Genomic DNA, 22,262 nt, shown 5'->3' with positions numbered 1-22,262 from the left:
TGGGGAAAGTCTGGGCTGGGAATATTCCTGGGGTCACGAAGGCTTCGCACACTGGTTTTAACTGCATGTTGTTGCTTCAGTGTTGTAGTCATTAGGGGCTTGGTGGGAGGGTGCTGGCTTCCTCACTATAGATGCCAACTCCTAGGGGGCGAGCTCCCTTCGCCCCTCCCCCCAAATTGAGGGGGCCGGGCATTGCCATTCAAATGGTGTGAGTGCGCCTCATCATGTGATCAGTTATACAGGGCAGGACTTACCTGCCCCCTTCCCAATATTTTATTCAGGTTGGCACCCCTGCCCCTCATTGAGATTCTAGCTCTTGCCTTGAATTTTCTTTCATTAGGGTGGGGAAACCAAAAGAGTAGGGGGAAGATGAAATGATTGACTTGTAAGGGACCTTTGAGGTCATCTGAACAGCCAAAAACATAAGAGCCTAGTGCAAGGGTCAGCAAGGCTTACCAGTCATGGCCGGACCACTCCTGCGGAGATCGTCCGTGGGCCAGACCAGTGCAGCGCAGTGCCAGAAATCACATCTGTGCATGCCCAGACGCCGAAAATCATTCCTGCACAGAAGCGATTTTTGGCATCTGGGCATGCGCAGAAGTGATTTTCGGTATCTGTGAGTCCGTAGATGTGATTTCTGGTGCTGCTCAGTGAGTCCCCGTGCTGCACTGTGCCTGTTTAGTGGGTGGCTCAGTTTGGGGGTGGCTCATGGGCCAGTAAAATGGTCTTCGCGGGCTGGATCCGGCCCATGGGCCTAGCAGCTGGGTCAGGTCAACATCCTGTGTAGCCCGGCATCCTGGACTCAGGGGTGGATGCAGTGCTGCTTGTTTGCGCAAGTGTTTTGCACCTTCCACCCAGTGGCGTCCTCGTCAGAAGGCAAGGGAGGTAATGGCGAGGAACGATCAATGATGCTCCTGTAGATAATCTCATAGAATCATCAAGTTGTCCCAAAGAAACCAGAGTCCTTTCTGTTGGGGATAATTCAGACTGAAATTCCCAGGTTTCAAAAAAGTTTATTTATGTGTGCCACTACTGCGGCCTGTGTTTTGTTAGCCCCCAAAAGGAAAACGAGCGAAGTCCGACTACAGAAGATTGGCAGCTTAAGTTGACAGAATATGCGCAGCTTGCAGACTTAACATATAGAATAAGAGAACAAGAAGAACATACGTTTAGAGAAGATTGGAAAACGTTCATTGAATGTATGGGGAATAACTGTGTACGGCTGAAAACGCTGGCAGCATTAAGATAAGTTCAATAGTTTGAATAAGTTATGATGGATGCAATAATGGAATACTGAATGGTATAGTTTCTGTATGCAGGGATTTAGGATATGTAAAATGAACCGTGGAAGAGAAGAAGGGAAGTCATTGATATCTTAAAGATGTAAAAATGAGTAAAAATTGTAAAACATACACACACACACATATATATAAATATATGTATGTATATATATATGACAGAGAGAATTGTTGAGCTACAAGGGACCCCCAAGTGTCATCTAGTCCAACCCATGCAATACAGGAATCTCAGCTAAGGCATCCATGATAGATGGCGATGGAGCTGGGATAGAAGGGCTCAAGAGATCCCTGGGGTACCTCGGACCTATGTTGTTCAGGGCTTTGTCAATTAATACAAGGACCTTGAGCCTGGCTTGGCTGTAAGTGGGCTCTAATGGTGGTGCGGCATGTTGTCAGCCAGATGCCCCAACCAGCACTCTGGCCACCACATTCTGCTGCAGCTGGAGCTTCTGGAAGCTTCCAGACCAGGCACATAACACGAGGGCAAATGGATATTCTGCCTCCGCTTCTGCAGTGGCGTAGCGTGGGGGGTGCAGGGGGGGCCGGCCGCACCGGGCACAACATCCGGGCACAACCGGATGTCACCGAAGAGCCTCGGGCGCAGGCTGTAGCAGAGCCCCATGTCTTGCGGAACCGACGAGCTGTGCGTACGTCCGGGCTGAAGGCCTCCGGCAGGCAGCGGCTCTCAGTGCTCGCCAGGCAGCCCCTCCTCACAGCCCCGCCGCCGCTGCTGCTGCTGCTGCAGCTGCTGGGCCATGTTGCATTTTCCTCGCCTCTCTGCCCTCCTCCTCCTCCGGGCAAGCGGCTTCGTTTGGGCAGCAGCGCCAGCGGCAACTCGCCTCAGATCACCTGGCACGGACCCGCCGCCGCCACCGCCGTGGCTACCTTACCGTAAATACCCCAGCCCAGGCAGCAGCAAGAAGAAGCTGGCAGCGGCGGCAGGTTAGGGGTTAGGGGCGCAAATTACTTGCCTTGCCCCGGGTTAGCTGACAACCCACGCTACGCCACTGCGCTTCTGTTCCTCAGCACCTGGTGATTCATCCTGTGTCTCTTGCCTCTTTTCAGGAATTGGTGTTCTTACACTGTCACCCGGACGGTTTCCTGTCATATCCAGAATGGCACCTACCTCCAGAGAGTGTTCCAGAGCTGCTGGTGGCCCACGACTTGCACGGGGGGCAGGTGAGGAAGCCAAAAGCATTTGACCAGCCTCCCACATCCTTTCCAGCCTATTTGCCTTCCCACACACCCTGAAACACGGAAACCGAGCTCTGCCCTCCTCCATTTCCAAACGAGTGGGTCATGTTTGACGGGTCGGTGGGGCTTGACACCTGCCAGTCACCCAGTGTCCTATCTGCAGCTGGTGGGTGGGGCTTGGCCAAAATGGCCCCGCAGGCCAAACAAGGAGGTGTGGTGGGTCTGTTGAGGCCCACTGGCTGTTGGTTTCCTGGCTTTAAGGCCTCTTTTGCCAATGCCATTTATTTATTTATCCTTACATTTATTCTTTTTATTTCATAAAATGTGCATACAGTGTACCTTGGTTCTCAAACTTAATCCGTTCCATAAGTCTGTTCCAAAACCGAAGCGTTCCAAAACCAAGGTGCACTTTCGCACAGGAAGTAGAAGAAGAAGAGATTGGATTTGATATCCTGCTTTATCACTACCCGAAAAAGTCTCAAAGCGGCTAACAATCTCCTTTCCCCTCTTCCCCCACAACAAACACTCTGTGAGGTGAGTGGGGCTGAGAGACTTCAGAGAAGTGTGACTGGCCCAAGGTCACCCAGTAGCTGCATGTGGAGGAGCAGGGAAGCGAATCCGGCCCCCAGATTACGAGTCTATCGCTCTTAACCACTACACCACACTGCAAAACAGATTAATCCATTCCAGACTTTTAAAAACAACCCCTAAAACAGCAACTTAAGATGAATTTTACTATCTAACAAGACCATAGATCTATAAAATGAAACAATAATCAATTTACTGTACTATAAAATAAATAAGACAGTATTGTAGATGATAAAAATTAAAATTAACATTTTTTTCTTACCTGCACTGATGATAGTCATTGTTTGGATGGGGGGCTTTTATCCATTTCCGCAGTCACACAATCAGTCAGAATCAGTAGCAGAACTGGGTTCCAAACAGACACAAAAACAAATTAACCAAAAAAGCCTCAAAAACAAAAGCGCATAATAAATAGCAAAAACAAAAGCGCCAAACTTAATCCATTCCGGAAGTCCATTTGACTTCCGAAATGTTTGAAAACCAAGGCGCAGCTTCTGATTGGTGCAGGAGCCCCAGAAACAATAGCCGACAGCCGCATCGGACGTTTGGCTTCCGAAAAATGTTCGCAAACCGGAACACTTACTTTGGGGTTTTTGGTGTTTGGGAACCAAGGTGTTTGAGGACCAAGGTGTTTGAGATCCAAGGTACCACTGTACAGCTTGATTGTAAAAGCAAACCTCTAAGCAGTTTACAAAAAGAATAAAACAATAAAACTGAATACCTCCTTTTCCCCCAAGGGTCTCAAGGTGGCCTAGAAAATCTTACCTCCCTGCATTTTCTCCTCATATCAACCCTGCCGGCTCGGTTAGACTGATGGACAGTGACTGGCTCAAGGCTTACCTATTGAGTGTATCATGGCTGCAAGGGAATTTGAACCTTGGTCTCTTTGGCCCTTGGCCCTCCAACCACCCACTCTACTCTTCCCTCCACAGCCCCACACTTTATTATAGGAGTTGGGCCCCCACAGAAGCCCCACAGAAGCCCCCACAGAGCCCCAGGCTCTCTGCACTTGTAGCTCCTGTTGCCTGAAGAAGCCATTTTGTTTTTTGTCTCTCCTCAGCTATAGAACGATCGTCAGGCCAACGTACAAGCAGGCCTACAAGACGGTCACGGCTCTGGAGTGGAAATGCTGTCCGGGACACACGGGTTCCAGTTGCGAGGCAGGTACGAGGCAGCCGGTTGGGGTGGGCGCAGAGATAAGGCCCGGTTCATAGAATAATAGAATTGTAGAGCTGAAAGGGACCTCGAGGATCATCCAACTTATTGCAATTCAAGAATCACAGCTATGGTTGTTGGCATTGATATGACCGTTATGTGATTCTTGCTGCTTTGTACAGGTACGTAAACAAATAAACAGGTCCCCCAAGGGTCTTCCGGTCTGAAACAGTGGGGAAATTGAAGGATGTGTGGGGCAAAGCTATGCACCGCTGTCTGGTGCAGCCCCCTGAGATGCAACTTATTTATCTTATTTATTTCGCAAAATTTATATGCCACGTGATTGTAAAGGGAAGAAACCTCAAAGTGGTTTGCAAGAAGTCGTCCCAAGAAGCTTGCGACAAAGGTCCCACTTGCCCTCTGCCTTGCTTGTGCATTTTCAGCCTTGAAAGCGCGCAAGTTAAATGCACATAAGATGCGACCGTGCTGTACGACAACATACAGAAACCCACAACGTTTCAATACTATGAATATGGTAAGATTACATTAACAATGTCAAACTTCCTGGCAAAAGCCAAAATACTAAGGTTGCTATTCGAGTTCGCCTTGGTTCTAGAGACAGACACCCCTCCCCTGATGTTATTCATGGTCCTCCTGCAGCAACTTGCAAACCTTCCAGAAGGCTGAGTAACAGTGTCCCGGGAACTGTGGTTTGCAGAGGGTGCCGTGAGCTGCTACCACAGAGCAGGTGGGACATGGGTGGTGCTAAACCAATGAACCTCTTGGGCTTGCTGATCACAAGGTTGGTGGTTCAAATCCTCGCGATGGGGTGAGCTCCCGTTGCTCTGTCCCAGCTCCTGCCAACCTAGCGGTTTGAAAGCATACCAGTGCAAGTAGATAAATAGGTACCGCTCCGGTGGGAAGGTAAATGGTGTTTCTGTGCACTCTGGCTTCTGTCGCGGTGTCCCCTTGCGCCACAAGCAGTTTATTCATGCTGACCACAGGACCCAGAAAGCTGCTGCGGCAGGAAGGTAAATGGTGTTTCCGTGCGCTCTGGCTTCCGTCACTGTGTTCAGTTGTGCCAGAAGCAGTTTAGTTCTGTTGGCCACATGACCCAGAAAGCTGTCTGTGGACAAACGCCAGCTCCCTCGGTCTGAAAGCGAGATGAGCGCCGCAACCCCATAGCCGCCTTCGACTGGACTTCACCGTCCAGGGGTCCTTTACCTTTTATCTTTTACCACAGAACAGTACAATTTAGAATCCTCTAACAGTGTTTGCTTATTGAAGGCATTTATAAATCGCTTAATTATTTTTAAATTAATGTTTCTGTGATGGAACAGGAGCTGGGTGAGGTGGTTCTGCCTGAGGTGGTTCCTAGTTGACGACTCGTGTTGATCTTGTGTCTGGGCCCCAGATCCCAAATGGCAGGGGGAAGTTCAATATCCGCTTGGTTTGGGTTGAAGGAAGCAATGACTCAGGATGACCCAGAACGGAGCTGACCGATTCATCCTGTCTCTTTCCCTCCCCTTGTCTTTGAACCAAGGAAGGATGTGAGCAAGGACCCAAGACTCCCAGATGCTGAGATGCTCTGGAGCAGGGGTCAGCAAACTTTATCAGCAGAGGGCCGGTCCACTGTCCCTCAGACCTTGTGGGGGGGGCCAGGCTATATTTTTTTTTTGGGGGGGGGAGAAATGAATGAATTCCTATTCCCCACAAATAACCTAGAGATGCACTTTAAATAAAAGCACACGTTCCACTCATGTAAAAACACCAGGCAGGCCCCACAAATAACCCAGAGATGCATTTTAAATAAAAGGATACATTCTACTCATGTAAAAACACACTGATTCCCGGACCTTCCATGGGCTGGATTTAGAAGGTGATTGGGCCGGATCCGGGCCCCGGGCCTTAGTTTGCCTACGCATGCTCTGGAGGGCTGCACATGGGCAAAGAAGAAATGGAAAATCCCCAAGCGAAAAGCAAGGAGAGTTTGCTGGGAAATCTGAGAAGCGAAACTTTAATACTCTATTTATAAAAACACAGGGAGACAGTAGAGTTGGAAGGGACCACAAGGGTCATTTATTCCAACCCCCTGAAATTCAGGAATCTTTTGCCCAACATGGGACTTGAACCCACAATGCTGAGACTGAGAATTTCGATGTTCTACTGGTTGAGTTGAGCTTGCTTTTCTCCTCCTCCCTGCCCAGCCCTTTCTCTTTGTGTGCCTTGTCTCTCGTCTCATGCTCTACCAACTGAGCTACCCCAGCTATCTAGATGGAATATATAAGATGACAAGATAGGTAAAGGTAAAGTGACCCCTGACCATTAGGTCCAGTTGTGGCCGACTCTGGGGTTGCAGCGCTCATCTCACTTTACTGGCCGAGGGAGCCGACATACAGCTTCCGGGTCATGTGGCCAGCATGACTAAGCCGCTTCTAGCGATGCAGAGCAGCGCACGGAAACACCGTTTACCTTCCCACCAGAGTGGTACCTATTTATCTACTTGCACTTTGATGTGCTTTTGAACTGCTAGGCTGGCAGGAGCAGGGACTGAGCAATGGGAGCTCACCCTGTTGCGGGGATTCGAACCACCGACCTTCTGATCGGCAAGCCCTAAGTTCTGTGGTTTAACCCACAGCGCCTAGAGGTGTCCAAAATAATGCACGGCATGGAGGAAGTGGATAGAGAAAAGCTTTTCTTTCTCAGTCATAATGCCTGAACTCGTGGACACCAAACAAAGCTGAATGTTGGGAGATTCAGGACAGTTAAAAAAAGAAAGCACTTCACACAGTGCATGGTTAAAATGTGGAACTCTCTGCCACAAGAGGCAGTGGCTCTATTTAAAACTGGCTGCAGGACAGCACACCTGGAGGCAGTGGGGCTTGCATTGGGCATACAGGACAACCTGCTCTGTCTTGCGTTGCCTCTCCCAAGTAAAAATGGCCAGAGGCAGCTTCCTCTCTCTGCCCCATAGTAGAGCTGGCCCTGTGAATGCCACTGATTGTGGTGACAAGACGGAGGGGTGGTTTGTGGCCGGGAGGGTAAGCTCCACTTAATTTTTTTTTATTATTAATATTTATTAAGTTTTTAACAAAAAAAGGATTACAAAACAGTAAACAATAAACAAAGAACACACAAAGAAAATACAAAAACAGAGATTTAACGTAAGAAGAAAAAAGAAAAAAAAAATAAGAATCCCTCTTTCTGATATCTTACAATCATTTACTTATTTTCCTGACTTCCTCACACCTCCCTTTTTTGTATTCCATTTAAAAATTTGTTCAGCAAATTCATACCCTCTTAATTTACCCTTAATTGTTTATCCTCACATATTCTAACTTCAAATTTTCATCTGCTATCAATCCCTTCTTGCATATTCTTATTTTGCCTTATTGCTAGAACCACTTCGTTTCATTCCAACGTCATTAACATTCAATAATTTTACAGTGTTTCTGTAGATAGATTTAAAAATTCTTCCAATCTTCTTCCACCGACTCTTCTCCCTGGTCTCGGATTCTGCCGGTCATTTCCGCCAATTCCATGTAGTCCATTACTTGCATCTGCCATTCTTCCAAGGTGGGTAGGTCTTGTGTCTTCCAATGCTTTGCAATGAGTATTCTTGCTGCTGCTTATTCTTGCTGCTGCTGTAAGCTCCATTTGAACCACTCCACACACTTCCTGAGCCTTAGTGAAGGGTTGCGTAGCCCCCCCAAACCCAGCTATGCTTGACTGTGCATGGAAAAGGGGACCAGTGTCGGTAACTCCAAACAGCAGGCTCAGATCATAACAGGTGGCAGGCAGCCAAGATGTCAGAAGTGATCCATAAAATAAAAGGACACCTGGTGCGAAATCCCATTATTGTGAAATCCTACCCGGTGGATGGATACTCCCTGTATTGAGTTTGGCAGAGCATAGTAGGAAATGAGAGAGGTCTGTGGTGGAGGGGAGGCTGACGGGGGCTGATGGGGGAAGAGGGAGAGAAATAAGCCAACTTTGGAGAGAGGTACATTGGCAAGAGTAGAAAACCCTTCAGAGAGAATGCTCTGTTTTGCCAGGGAGATTCAGGATTATAATTTTGTTTTTTTAATTGGCTCTTGGTTTTGACATAATTTTTATTCGGATCCCATTTTATTATAGTCATTTTAATATTTATTAAGAGCAAATCGCCTTCCCTTCTTAAAGCTGACCTTCCAGGGAAATTCAGCGTACTGTAGTTTATTTGTGGCCAAGTTAATTTCAGTTTCTGCAGCCTTGGTCTACTTCTGTGTGGTTAAACTCTGCTTGGCAATGGTCGAAGGTGCAGAAACAACCAAATAGGTCTGAGATCTGCGGGTAAAGGGTGGTATACAAATTGAATAAATCAAAATAAATAAAAAATAAATACCCCTTGTTCAGGTCCTGGTGCCCTCAAGCTGTTGCCATCATCCTTGGCCGTTGGTTACGTTGGCTGGCGATGATGAGAGGTTTTTTGGTTGTTGTTTTTTTTTAAAATGGCTCTTATTAAAGATTTTCTTGTGTTAAAAGACAAACAAATATACAAGGAAAAGTACATATAGCATCTCCGTTTTTGATTTGTAGGGTCTTCGTCACAGTTTACATTTGGTATGAGACACTATTGCCACAGACATCGTGCGTTTGTGGGGGGAAAGATGGGAAAGAGAGAGGGACGGAGGGAGGGAAATGGGAATAATGATCTTTTGTTCTGTTGCATAGTGTTTGTGCAGGGTTTTTTTGTTTGAGCATCATGGGAGTAGGTCCCTTATTTTTATTTTTCGCTCTGTAAGACGCACCAGACCATAAGACGCACCTAGTTTTTGGAAGAAGAAAACAAGAAAAAAAATCTGAATCCCATAATCCAGGACAGCCAGTGGGATTGCTGCGCAGCGATCCCGCTGGCTGTCCTGGCTTATGGGATAGCCGCGCACAGCCTCTCCCAGGCAAGGGGAGCCTTGATCCACTGCCTGGGAGAGGCTGCATGCGGCTAAGGCTCCCCCAAGAGCCGCACTCCCTTTAAAGAGCGCGCAGAGTGTGTGTGCGGCTCTTTAAAGGGAGCGCTGAGCAGAGCCTCCCGCCTGCATTCACTCCATAAGATGCGCACACATTTCTCCTTACTTTTTAGGAGGGGGAAAGGGCGTCTTATAGAGTGAAAAATACAGTATTTATTTTTATTGGCATTGTGAGAGATTAGGGGGTCCAGAGCCTGGTTGGTTGCAGTGTGGTTTCATAGAATCGTAGTGTTGGAAGGGACCATGAGTGTCATCTTAGTCCAACCCCCTGGCAAACCAGGAATCTTTTGCCCGATGTGGGATTTGAATCCATGACTTCGAGATTGAGAATCTCAGGTTCTACCGACTAAGCCAGGGGTGTCCAAACTTTTTCCAAAGAGGGCCAGATTTGTTGAAGTGAACATGAGTGAGGGCCAACCGAAGTTGTTGACCTTTTTTTAGGATTGAAGTTGTTGAGCTTTTTAGCCCAGGAAATACACTGCCACAGGGGCCAGATTAGACCAACCGGCAGGCCAGATTAGGTCCCCGAAACGGACTTCAGACATGCCTGGACTAAGCTATCCAGCCTGTCTTGTTTGTATTTATGTGTGTTTGAAGGTGGGTTGCCGAGTCAGATGAGCCATACTGGCTGAGTCAAAGACTCAGTAACGGGACAGAGAAAAGGAAGCTTTTATTCACACAGCACATCTTTAAACTTTGGAACTCTCTGCCACAGGAGGCAGTGATGCCCACCAACCTGGATGCCTTTAAAAGAGGATTAGACAAATTCATGGAGGAAAAGGATATTAATGGCTGCTGGCGATGACAGGCTATCTTTTGCCTCCATTGCAACTTTTAATTATTCTCTGAGACGCGGAGGAAAAAAGGAAAAGAGGGATCGAAACCAGGACGGCTTCTCTAATTCCGGGACTGCCCCTGGAAAATAGGGACACTTGGAGGGTATGGTGTAAACAAGACTGAGCTAAATGGACCCATGATTCTGACTCTGTACAGTGGTACGTCAGGTTACATACGCTTCAGGTTACATGCGCTTCAGGTTACAGACTCTGCTAACCCAGAAATAGTGCTTCAGGTTAAGAACTTTGCTTCAGGATGAGAACAGAAATTGTGCAGCGGCAGCGCAGTAGCAGCAGGAGGCCCCATTAGCTAAAGTGGTGCTTCAGGTTAAGAACAGTTTCAGGTTAAGTACGGACCTCCAGAACGAATTAAGTACTTAACCCGAGGTTCCACTGTATAAGGCACTCTGTTCCTGTACTCCAGTGACGGAGGTAATTGAGAGCGTTTTAGGTAAGAGGTGCAGGGACCCCTCCTCTTCCTCTTTCAGCAGGCCCTGCCTGCTTGATCAGCGATCTGTTTTCCTAGGCGTGGCGCTTGCCTTTCTGTGACGGCATCCTTTCATCTCCTGAACCATCTGACAGCCTCCATGGGAAATCATTCACCCTTCCTGTTTGTTGAGTGTGCCTTGCTGGGTCAGCAGCACGGCCGCCCTCCTCGAGATCCTGTTGGCCCACCTCATTTGCTTTGCTTGCTGTGGTCATCTCAGCCCATTTCATGGCGAAAGCCGCACACGTTTTAATAAAGCCTTCTGGGAACGAGGGGAAGAGGCAGCTCAATTCAACTTATGCAGGAAGTAACAGCTGGCAGAGGCGGATATCGCTGAGAGGTCATCTTCAAATATCTGAAGGGTTGTCACGTGGAAGAAGGAGCAAGCTTCTTTTCTGCTGCTCTGGAGGCTAGGGCCTGAACCAATGGGTTCAAATGACAAGAAAGTTGATCCTGGCTAAACATTAGGATTGGGAAAGATGGAGGGCCCAAGGAGAAGGGGACGACAGAGGACGAGATGGTTGGATAGTGTTCTCGAAGCTACCAGCATGAGTTTGACCAAACTGTGGGAGGCAGTGGAAGACAGATGTGCCTGGCGTGCTCTGGTCCATGGGGTCACGAAGAGTCGGACACAACTAAACGACTAAACAACAACAACAAACATTAGGAAGAACTTTCTGATTGTGAGAGCTGCTTGACAGTGGAAATTGAAATACTTTATTGTCACTTGTACAACTTGTATACAGTGAGATTACACAAGCACCCCCCCACTCAGCTCTCTTAGTCTTAATTCCCCTCGTTTACTGACGCACACCCACCAAACCTGAAAGTCAGTTGCCCAGTTGTTATCTTTTCATTCAGCAGCCTAACAGCCCACGGATAGAAGCTGTTCTTTACCCTGTTGGTGCGACTAATCATACTTCTATATCTTCTGCCTGAGGGCAGGAGATCAAGAAAGTGCCAGCCAGGGTGTGAATCATCCCTGAGAATTTGCCTCACTCTCCTGAGGCAACATTCTTCTGCTATTTCATCCAGTGGATTCACGGGATAGCCCATAATATATTGTGTTGTATTCACCACCCTCTGTAGGCACTTCCTATCAGTTGATGTCAAACCAGCGTACTACACCGTGATGCAGTATGAAAGGACACTTTCTGTTGTGGACCGGTAGAAGAAGATCATCAAATGTTGATTGACATTGTTCTTTTGCAATACTCTGAGGAGATGGAATGGACATCCTCGGAAGCTGATGGGCTCTCCTTTGTTGGAGGTTTCTAAATGGAGGCCAGAAGGCCATCAGGGATTTATTTAGCTGCGATTGCACGGGCTAAACCAGATGACTCTTGGGGTTCCCTTCCAAGTCTTGAATTCTTTGTTATTTCAGGGATTTCCCATAAAGTACAAGTGTGGAAACTCTTTCAGCCTGAGGAGCTGTGTTCCTTTCTGGTCAACCTCCCAAGGGCCACATGTCAGTGGTGGGCAGGGCCAGAGACAAATGTTAGCAGAGCTGCTTATGTGAAGCTTATCCCACCTCTTTACCTTCTTGCCAGTCAAGCAAGAGACTTTGGAGTTTAAGGACACTTTCCAGCTAGGCCAAAGCACTGAGGCAGTGCTAGTGAGAGGTGTGGTCTGGGGAGATAAGTGTGACAAGAGAGGGGGTTGGTATGGGTAAGGTCCCGAGGGCCTGAAAGAGAGACTTGGGGGCCACATTTGGACCCCCCCTGCAATAAAGCATGCCATATTTCTCCCCACTCCTTAGTATTACAATTTGGCACCCCCTTTCCAAAAGCAGGTTAGACATCACCACGCTCCCAACAAACAGCTTTAACGCCACAATACGTAACTTACCTGGTCTTGGCAAGTCTTCTCCCTGGTTATTTTGTCCCTGCGTTTGATTCCTTGGCAGCTAGCCTCTGTGATCATGAGGACTGGAAACTTGAGTGTGAAATGAGAACAGGGCTGATAGTGAGAGGGAGTCATGCAAGGAAAGGGTGACCTTTTGTATATTCCTTGCATTTAGCTTGGGAGCTACTTGGAGGAGTCTAGTAGAAAAACAGGATGCAGATTTATCAACCAAACAAATGTGTAAACAAATAATTAGAAGGGAGAGCTACCCTGCCTTTGTGTGTTCCAGTTAATTGTAGCTTATCTATCCAGGAACTAAACTTCCTTTTCAGTTTAGGGGGAAAAGAGAGTAAGGGAGGAACAAAATAGTGATATTTAAAATAGTGCATGGCTTGGAGTAAGCGGACAGAAAAAGCCCCCCACTTAAAATACTAGTAAAGCAGCATTTAAGAGAGCTGAATGTTGGAAAATTGAAGACAGACAAAAGTAAGAATTTATTCATGCAGCATATAATTAAAATGATGGAACTCACTCCCACCAGGGCTAGTGATGGCTGCCAACTTCGGAGGCTTTAAAAGAGGATTAGACAAATTTATGGCAGAAGATAAGGCTATGAGGGCTGTTTAACTGCAATGGCTATACTCTGCCTCTCGGTCAGAGGCAGTAATGCTTCTGAATACCAGTTGCTGCAAATCACAAGTGGGGAAACTGGCTGTAGTGCTTAGGTCCTGCGTGGGGAACCCCACTGGAACATCTAGTGGCTCCTAAACTTTCCCCCATAAACTCATCCCCAGTGCCCCTTACCCTACAAAAAGCATTATTCAGAATAGCAGTATGCATGACCCACTAAGGAAGATAATTGCAGAATCAAATTCAAAACAGTAACCATTAGTTGAAAAAAAAAAAAATTCAAATCCAGTTGAAGCTGCAGCACAACCTCTGTTTTAGAACATCTCGGCTGCCGAACGCTGAAAACCCGGAAGTGAATGCTTCCATTTCCGAACGCACCTTGGAAATCGAACGGCTTCCACGGCACGTTTTTCCATTTTCACCATTCACTTTGCCGACACCCCTTGATTTTCAGTTTTCGAACATTTCGGAAGTCAAACGACTTCCGGAATGGATTACGTTCGAAAACCGAGGTTCCACTGTATTTAGTTTAATTGATGAACTTGATCCAGAGATACCAGTTTAAAAAAACTGGTCTGGTGGTCATTTACACCTCGTCACCCCTTACCTCTTAGCGCCCCGCCAGTAATCCCCACCCCCACCCCTAGAACCCTGGAGATTTCTTGCGGCCTCTTTTTTCTATCTTGCCAGCTGCATCGCTTCATGCCTGTGATCTGCACAAACACCCGCCCTCCTTTCTCTTCCATTCCCCTCCTTTCAAAGCAAATATTTACATTGCCAAATGCATTCCGGTTCAGATTAAGGGGAAAGGGGAGATCGTGGTCCTCAGGGTGGTCTCAGAATGAGCCATCAGAGATCAGCGTGTTCCCTTATTGGTTGGGACAGCTGATGACGCCCTGACCTGATGTGACTTGAAATCAGGATGGGGCGAGTGGGTGGGGACAAGGCTGATGACATCCATTTGGCCACCCAGATGCGACAGCCTTGCGGAGACAACCTTGTCTCAGCGTGTCCCCAAATAAGTACTGGGAGGCTGAAGAAAGCTTCTCCTATCTACTAGCAGATAATCAGACTAGCTGTTCAACTACTATGGGATTCACTCCCACCCACAAGAGGCAGTAATGACCAACAATCTTGAATGGCTTTAACAAAAGATTAGACAATTTTGTGAAGGATAATTATTAGCGTTATGTTTATCCCCACCCTGCCTCAAGGACTCAAGGCGGCTTACAGATAAAATAAGAACAGCTAAAAATGGGGGGGGGGTGTCATTAAAAATCAGTTAAACATTAATAGAATTAAAACTAACCGACCAGCCAACACACACACACACACACACACACATACAGAGTTGTACCTCGGTTTACAAACTTAATCCATTCCAGAAGTCCGTTTTTAAACCAAAGCCGTTCTTAAACCGAGGTGCGCTTTCCCTAATGAGGCCTCCTGCCGCCAGTGCCCTTCCACTGTTCGGCTTCCATTCATAGACTGAGGTAAAGTTCACTAACTGGAACACTACTTTTGTGGAGTTCTTATACCGAATAGTTCGTAAACAGGGCTGTTCTTAAACCGAGCTCCTACTGTGTGTATATGTGTGTATATGTGTGTATATGTGTGTGTGTGTGTGTATATATATATATATATATATATATATATATATATATATAATATTATATATATATGAGTGTGTTAGGTGGATGGTTAGTTTTAATTCTGTTAATGTTTAATTGTGGTTTTTTTAATGACTTCCCACCCAGTTTTAGCTGTTATATCGGTGTGGTGCCCCGCAAGACGAATGCCTCGCAAGACGAAAAACCCGCTGGACGAAAGGGTTTTCCGTTTTTCGAGGCGCTTCGCAAGATGAATTTCCCTATGGGCTTGCTTCGCAAGACGAAAACATCTTGCGAGTCTTGCGATTTTTTTCGCTTCCCCCCCCTTTTCTAAGCCGCTAATAGCCGCTTTGCCGCTAAACCGCTAATAGCCGCTAAGGCGCTAATCCGCTAAGCCGCTAATAGGGTTGCTTCGCAAGACGAAAAAACCACAAGACGAAGAGACTCGCGGAACGGATTTTTTTCGTCTTGCGAGGCACCACTGTACAGATAATTACAGGTGCCCCCCCCCCCACTTATGCAGCGGTTATGTGAAATTGCATATAATTGAAACCCATTGAAAAATCCTGCAAAACCCCTGTTATGCCCTTTTGGTGGCATTTCAGTGACATCTTTATGCAGATATTGAAGGTACGTAAACAGGGGGTTGCCTGTACAATAAAAAAACTATAGAATAAGGCTGTCCACAGCTACTAACCCTTATTGATGTGTTCCATATTATCCACTGTTGGAGACAGTATGCTTAGGTCCTGCTTTCTCCTTTATGCTATGCCTTTGGCTCTTAATTATTCCATAAGTTGCTTAGAGGTGGCCCCCATGCTTTTGTATTAAGCAACCAACAAGTTTTTTTTAAAAAAATAGTAGCTATGGACAGAATGAAAAGAGCTCTGGTGACTTTACTCCCAAGACCCATCTGATCTGATGCATCATTTCCAGCTATGGCTGGGCTAGCTTGCAATAAGAGCAGAGGCATGCAAAGCAGGTGCTCTTCCTCTGAGCTATGGCCCTTCCCCTTAAAAAAGGTTAAGTTTCTAGTCCTCAGCATTGTAAATAAAGGGTTGCATTAAATAGGAACATAAGAAGCAGCCTTGTACCAAAACAGACTATGGGCCTATCTAGCTCAGTGCTGTCTACACTGACTGGCAGTAGCTGCCCCTAAGCAACGGCCCTTCTACTGTGGCGGGTGGCGCTGTGGTCTAAACCACTGCGCCCATTGGGCTTGCCAATCAAAAGGTCGGCAGTTTGAATCCCTGCGACGGGGTGAGCTCCCATTGCTCTGCCCCACCTTCTGCCTACCTAGCAGTTTGAAAGCACACCAGTGCAAGTAGACAAATAGGTACCGCTGCAGTGGGAAGGTAAATGGTATTTCTGTGCGCTCTGGTTTCCATAATGGTGTTCTGTTAGGCCAGAAGTGGTTTAGTCTTGCTGGCCACATGACCCGGAAAGCTGTCTGTGGACAAACGCCAGCTACCTCGGCCTGAAAGCGAAATGAGCACCCCATAGTCGTCTTTGACTGGACTTAACCATCCAGGGGTCCTTTACCTTTTACCTTCCACTGTGTGATCAGGGTTTGGGGAAATTTCCAAATTCCCTGGCCGGGCTAACTCCACGGAAACCACCCTAGGAATTCTTTTCCTCCTGGGGATCTCAAACGGCAAAAAGGCTTTGTTACCTAGCAGAGCTGGGGATACAAGCTTGGCTCAAGAGAGACGAACCAGACGGCAATCTCGGGCAATCTCGTTCCTTTCCCACCCCATCCCAGCATGGGAAGCCAGCCCTCCGGACCCGTGTAGGAGACAGACCTCCATCTGGAGGAAGCCAACTGCAGTTCCAAGTGATTCAGACAGCGGATTTCCTCAGTGACTCCCCATGCCAACACGAACCTCATTCAGAGAGCCATACAGCTGCTGTCCTAACCCCACCTTCCCTTGGAATAAGCCCCACTGAATCCAACAGGGCTTCTGAGCAACTGTGGTTAGGATTGCGCTATAAACTGTCTCTGATAGTGGCATGTGACAGCCCTATGGCTACATCTACACTGTATTTATTTATTTACTTATGTTTCATTTTTGTTTATGATTTTCGATTTTATACATTACAATAATTTTACCATCGTTTTAACATTTCGAAGCACGACGTCCTTCCCCGCCCTCTTTCTGCGCTTCCTTAAATTAATTTTTTTACATATTTTCTGCATGTTCCAAATTAACTTAACTTACTCATTTATTCATCTGCTTTAAATATATACTCTTATAAAATTGCAGGTTATTAAAATAATCCTGCCAATGTCCTTATCTGTATACAGTTTCTTTCTTTCTTTCTTTCTTTCTTTCTTTCTTTCTTTCTTTGGTAAATATTTAATAAACCATTTCCATGCTTTTATAAAAAGTTTGCTATCTTGATTTCTTATATTTCCAGTAAGTTTTGCCATTTCAGCATATTCTGTAAGTCTTTTGTATCTGTTCTTCTTTTGCTTGGACTTCTTCTTCTTTCCATTTTTGGGCAAGTAACATTCTTGCCGCCGTAGTCGCATACATGAATAAATTTCTATTCAGTCTGGGTAATTCTGTTCCTATAATTCTTCCCACACAATATTTAAAGCAACCAGGATACCTCCTTAAACAGCTGTGGCTTCCCTCAAAGGATTCTGGGAACTGTAGCATGTTAAGGGTGCTGAGAGTTGATTGGAGACTCCTGCTCCCCTCACAGAACTACAATTCCCAGAGTGGTTAAGCAGAGATCTGGGAACTATAGCTCTGGGGGAGGAACTTGTGACCTCCAGACTACTCCCACAGCCCTTAACAACATCTCCCAGGTTTCTTTGGCAAAAGCCACAATTGTTTAAATTCATGGTGGGAATGTGGGAAGAATAATGCCTAGCTTAGGGTCAAACGACTCAATGATGTGGCGTGTGTATTTTTTAAGTGTGCTTAAGTTTGGTGGCATGGGACATGGATGGTGCTGTGGGTTAAACCACACAGCCTAGGACTTGCTGATAAGAAGGTCGGCGGTTCGAATCCCCGCGACGGGGTGAGCTCCCATTGCTCGGTCCCTGCTCCTGCCAACCTAGCAGCTTGAAAGTACGTCAAAGTGCAAGTAGATAAATAGGTACCGCTCTAGCGGGAAGGTAAACAGTGTTTCTGTGCGCTGCTCTGGTTCGCTCTGGTTTGCCAGAAGCGGCTTAGTCATGCTGGCCACATGATCCGGAAGCTGTATGCCGGCTCCCTTGGCGAATAAAGCAAGATGAGCGGCGCAACCCCAGAGTCGGCCACGACTGGACCTAATGAGAGCGAGTGTGGTTTAGTGGTTAGGAGCGGTAGACTCGTAATCTGGGGAACTGGGTTCGCGTCTCTGCTCCTCCACATGCAGCCGCTGGGTGACTTTGGGCTAGTCACACTTCTTTGAAGTCTCTCAGCCCCACTCACCTCACAGAGTTTTTGTTGTGGGGGAGGAAGGGAAAGGAGAATGTTAGCCGCTTTGAGATTCCTTCGGGTAGTGATAAAGCGGGATATCAAATCCAAACTCTTCTTCTTCTTCTTCTAATGGTCAGTGGTCCCTTTACCTTTACCTTTAAGTTTGGGTGAGCTCTTATCTGGCCCTCAGGCTGAAATAGGTTCCTTGCCACAACCCTAAACAATTCTCCCCCATCTTTTTCTTCCTTTTCAGAGACTGCTGGCTACCAGGATCCTCAGGACGCTGCTCATGGGGCTGCCCCTTTACGCAGACTGCCAGCCCGGCCTGCAGCTTATTCTGGTGAGGGTTGAGGACCTAAGATGAGTCAGGCCAATGGCTCAGCATCCTGTGCTCATGGCGGCCTCCTCAATGGGAAACCATCAAGCAGCACCCAAGCCCTAGAGCAACCCTCTTCCCTCCTCTGGCTTTTAGCAACCGGTATTCAGAAGCATTGGGATGCGGGTGGTGCTGTGGGCTAAACCACAGAGCCTAGGACTTGCCGATCAGAAGGTCGGCGGTTCGAATCCCCGCGACGGGGTGAGCTCCCGTTGCTCGATCCCTGCTCCTGCCAACCTAGCAGTTTGAAAGCACGCCAAAGTGCAAGTAGATAAATAGGTACCACTGCGACGGGAAGGTAAACGGCGTTTCTGTGTGCTGCTCTGGTTCGCTAGAAGCGGCTTAGTCATGCTGGCCACATGATCCAGAAGCTGTACGCCGGCTCCCTCGGCCAATAAAGCGAGATGAGCGCCGCAACCCCAGAATTGGCTACGACTGGACCTAATGGTTAGGGGTCCCTTTACCTTTACCTTTATTCAGAAGCATCACTGCCTCCTACCATGGAGGCACAGCATAGCCGTTGTGCCTAGTAGCCGCCGAGAGCTTTTTCCTTCAGGAGACCCTCCCCAAGGGTTTCTAAGCAGAGCGCCCTTGCCCTTGGGCTGGTGTATGTTGTCCTACCCAAACTGCACCGTTGCTTTCCTCCCCTTCGCTCTTGGCATTTTGGGCAGACAGCCAAAATGGCAGATCCTAGCACATCTTTGACTTGAGCTGAAGGCTGGGGTACATCTTTCTCACCTTATTCAGTCCCCACAACAACCGTGTGAGGGAGGTTAGGCTGAGAGGCAGTGACTGGCCTGAGAGCACACAGTGAGCTTCGTGGCCGAGCAGGTGATTTGAACTCCAGTCTCCCAGCTCCTACCAGGGACGCGGGTGACGCTGTGGGTTAAACCACAGAGCCTAGGGCTTGCCGATCAGAAGGTCAGCGGTTCAAATCTCCACGACGGGGTGAGCTCCCGTTGCTCGGTCCCTGCTCCTGCCAACCTAACAGTCTGAAAGCACATCAAAGTGCAAGTAGATAAATAGGTACCACTCCGGCGGGAAGGTAGATGGCGTTTCCGTGCACTGCTCTGGTTCACCAGAAGCGGCTTAGTCATGCTGGCCACATGACCCAGAAGCTGTACGCCGGCTCCCTCAGCTAGTAAAGCGAGATGAGCGCCACAACCCCAGAGTTGTCCGCAACTGGACCTAACGATCCCTTTACCTTTACCTTTACCTTTACCTCCCAGCTCCTAGTCCAACACTCTAACCACTACGCTGGCACGGGTATAGAGCGTTTGAGATCTCTTTCATGGCTTTCAACTCTTATTTGCTTGTCTGTTCCAAAGTCACATTTCAAAGTACCCTCTGTGTCTCTCTGTGTATGCGCTCAGTTCTGATTCCCATTAGTTGGATCTCAGCGATGAGTGAAAAATCCTTCTCTTTCCACTCCCCTCCAATAAGGACAGCAGGGATATTTGTCATGGCTGCAGCACCTCACCAGGGAGCTAATAGAATTGGTTCTACAATGCAAGGCTCTAATCTGCTCTGTGTGGGAATTGGCTGAGCTGGCTTGGCAGAGCGCTGGCAGCCCTTTGCAGGCTGAGAAATTCCTGGTTGTCCCTCTGGCACTGCTTTCGCAGTAGTGTGAATTTGCCTTCCCCAACCTGGTGCCCACTCAGATATCATCATCATCAATAATTGTTAATAATCATCTTCCACACAATGGCCTCAAGGCAACGTGTGAAAAAAACAGTGGGAAACAGTGGAAAGCACAAAAGAACAGCCTCTATATCTGAGACAAAACTTAAACAATACAAAATAGACACTCTGCACAAAGACCCATTTATCCAGCTGGGAAAGCATTAATACAGCCGTATACCGGAAGTCGAATGCCCTGCGACTCGAACGTTTTGGCTCCTGAACGCCACAAACCCAGAAGTGAGCGTTCCGGTTTGTGAACGTTCTTTGGAACCTGAACTTCCGACACGACTTCCGTGGCTTCCGATTGGCTGCAGGAGCTTTTTACCCAGTAAAAAGCCTTTTACCCAGTCAGACCATTGGTCCATCTAGCTTAGCATTGCCTGCACTGACTGGCAGTGGCTTTCCAGGGTTTCAGAGAGAAGATGCTTGCCGATCTTACCTGGAGATGCAGGGGTGTGTGAGAGTGGGGTGGCCACACCCACTGATGGCATGTGGTCCTTAGAGAATTAACCAAGGGTGAATGTGGCCTCCAGGCCAATAAATAAATAAATGTTGGCTGCCCATTTTAACTTCTCCCTGTCTCACCTGATTCCCCAGGTTGTTTAAACTGCAGCAAACTCTCAGAGCTGCTGGAGAGGGTCAACTTCTTAGAAGCAAAGGTCAGTCTCTTTCAATATAACTTTATATACTCTTGAAGGGGCAGTGGGGTTGGGGGGGGGTCTCAGCTGGGCTGCTTTATCCATCTCTCCAGCCTTGTCAGAAATCATTATTTCAGTGTGGCAGGTTTAGAACTCCCTGCCTATTGATATCAGACAGGCGCCTTCATTGTATTTTTTCCTCCCGGTGCCTGCTTATTTTGTTTTCATTTAGGCAAGCCTCTCCAGAAACATGAATGTTAATGTTGCTCGCCGTTAATTATTTTTTTCAGATGCTTTTCCTTGTTCTTAACTGTTTTTTAATTGATGATTTTAATATTTCTTGTAAACTGCTTAGAGGTCTTAGTTCAATCAAGTGGCATGTAAATGTTAAAAAAAAAAAAGATATGCAATTTCATCAAAGACCAACAGCATCAGAAGGGAAACAGCTCTGCATGCGGAGGACACAGAGTAGAATGAAAAGGATGCCTTCTTGCCTCCCTAATCACATATGGTAGTCAATATAGCTAGCATACTGATCTGAAAACACAACCCTCACATACTCAACCCCAACCACGCTACTTCTGGAGCTGCGCCTCCCTGCCTGTGCATGTGTCAGGGGTGAAGACCTTTTGCCTCCTTTGCTGGAGATGTTCCCCTTGTCTTCAGGTAGCGACCCTCTCTGCGGCTGAATCTGTGGACTCTCTGGTGCCCGGCAGACGACTTCCGCCTAAGGGAGGTGACTCTCCTGATTCCGTGGCCCTGTGGGGCTCTATGGCTGCTCAGGGGAGCCCTGGGGATGAAAGCGCAAAAGGTAAGCAGGAGGGAGGCAGTGGATCTTCGGTGGTCATCTGGGGTGTGGTAGGGTGGGCACAGGAGACGAGGCCTTTTCAGTGGTGGCCCTGCCTGTGAATTCCTTGCCTGGTTAGCTCCTTCATGCCTTTAGACTCTGGCAGGGAGTGGGAGCTTCCTCATTAGGGCTGATGGGGCAATGCCCCATGAACCTCAGTCTGGCCTCAGCCAGCTCTCACCTGCCTGCCTTCTTACATACAAGCAGTCCAGGGGGTGGCCCTGCCTAGCCCTCCCTGCCAGGGAACGAGCCAGCACTAAATCACACGGAGTAAACTCTTCATTAGACGAAACAAGACCTGCTCCAGGGAGTGAAGCCTAATCAGCACAGCAACTCTTCTGGGTAGGCAGTTGTGGAGGCTGAAGGTCCCGGCCTTCCCACAGATGCCTAAATCTCCTCCATCCCCAGGTCCTTCCCAAGCAATCTGAGACTACGCCGATGTACTTGTCTCTGCTCCTCTCTGAACATACCTCTTCTGGTTCTGGGAGACCAGGGGGAGTGGGGATTGTCACAGCAGGAGGGGGAGACACCAGCCTGACTTGTCTCTGCCTCTTGGCTCCCCTCCCCTCCTGCTTCAACATCTGCCTCTGATTCTGGACTTCTCTCTGCCCTAGACTCCCCCAGCTCACTAAACCCTGTAACCTTTTTAGCTTCTG

The 22,262-nt window shown here is 47.7% G+C and overlaps 1 protein-coding gene across 5 annotated transcripts in view; it reads left to right on the top strand.

The window, feature by feature from the left end:
• EMID1 (EMI domain containing 1) overlaps positions 1-22,262 on the top strand; it is a 66,605-nt gene that overhangs the window by 11,917 nt on the left and 32,426 nt on the right. For all 5 annotated transcript variants that reach the window (XR_013833780.1, XM_079956881.1, XM_079956883.1 and 2 more), the window contains exons 2-6: positions 2,364-2,477; positions 4,141-4,244; positions 18,316-18,402; positions 20,719-20,780; positions 21,426-21,570. Coding sequence is in view for 4 of the 5 variants with exons in the window: in XM_079956881.1 (XP_079813007.1) it covers positions 2,364-2,477; positions 4,141-4,244; positions 18,316-18,402; positions 20,719-20,780; positions 21,426-21,570 (512 nt within the window). In the remaining variant the exon portion in view is untranslated. The remainder of the gene's footprint in view (positions 1-2,363; positions 2,478-4,140; positions 4,245-18,315; positions 18,403-20,718; positions 20,781-21,425; positions 21,571-22,262) is intronic.

This window comes from Podarcis cretensis (genome assembly GCF_951804945.1).
Source record: "Podarcis cretensis genome assembly, chromosome: 16".
NCBI lineage: Eukaryota > Metazoa > Chordata > Lepidosauria > Squamata > Lacertidae > Podarcis > Podarcis cretensis.
Note: the sequence above shows the minus strand (reverse complement) of the source record. Positions and strands in the feature narration are given on the sequence as shown.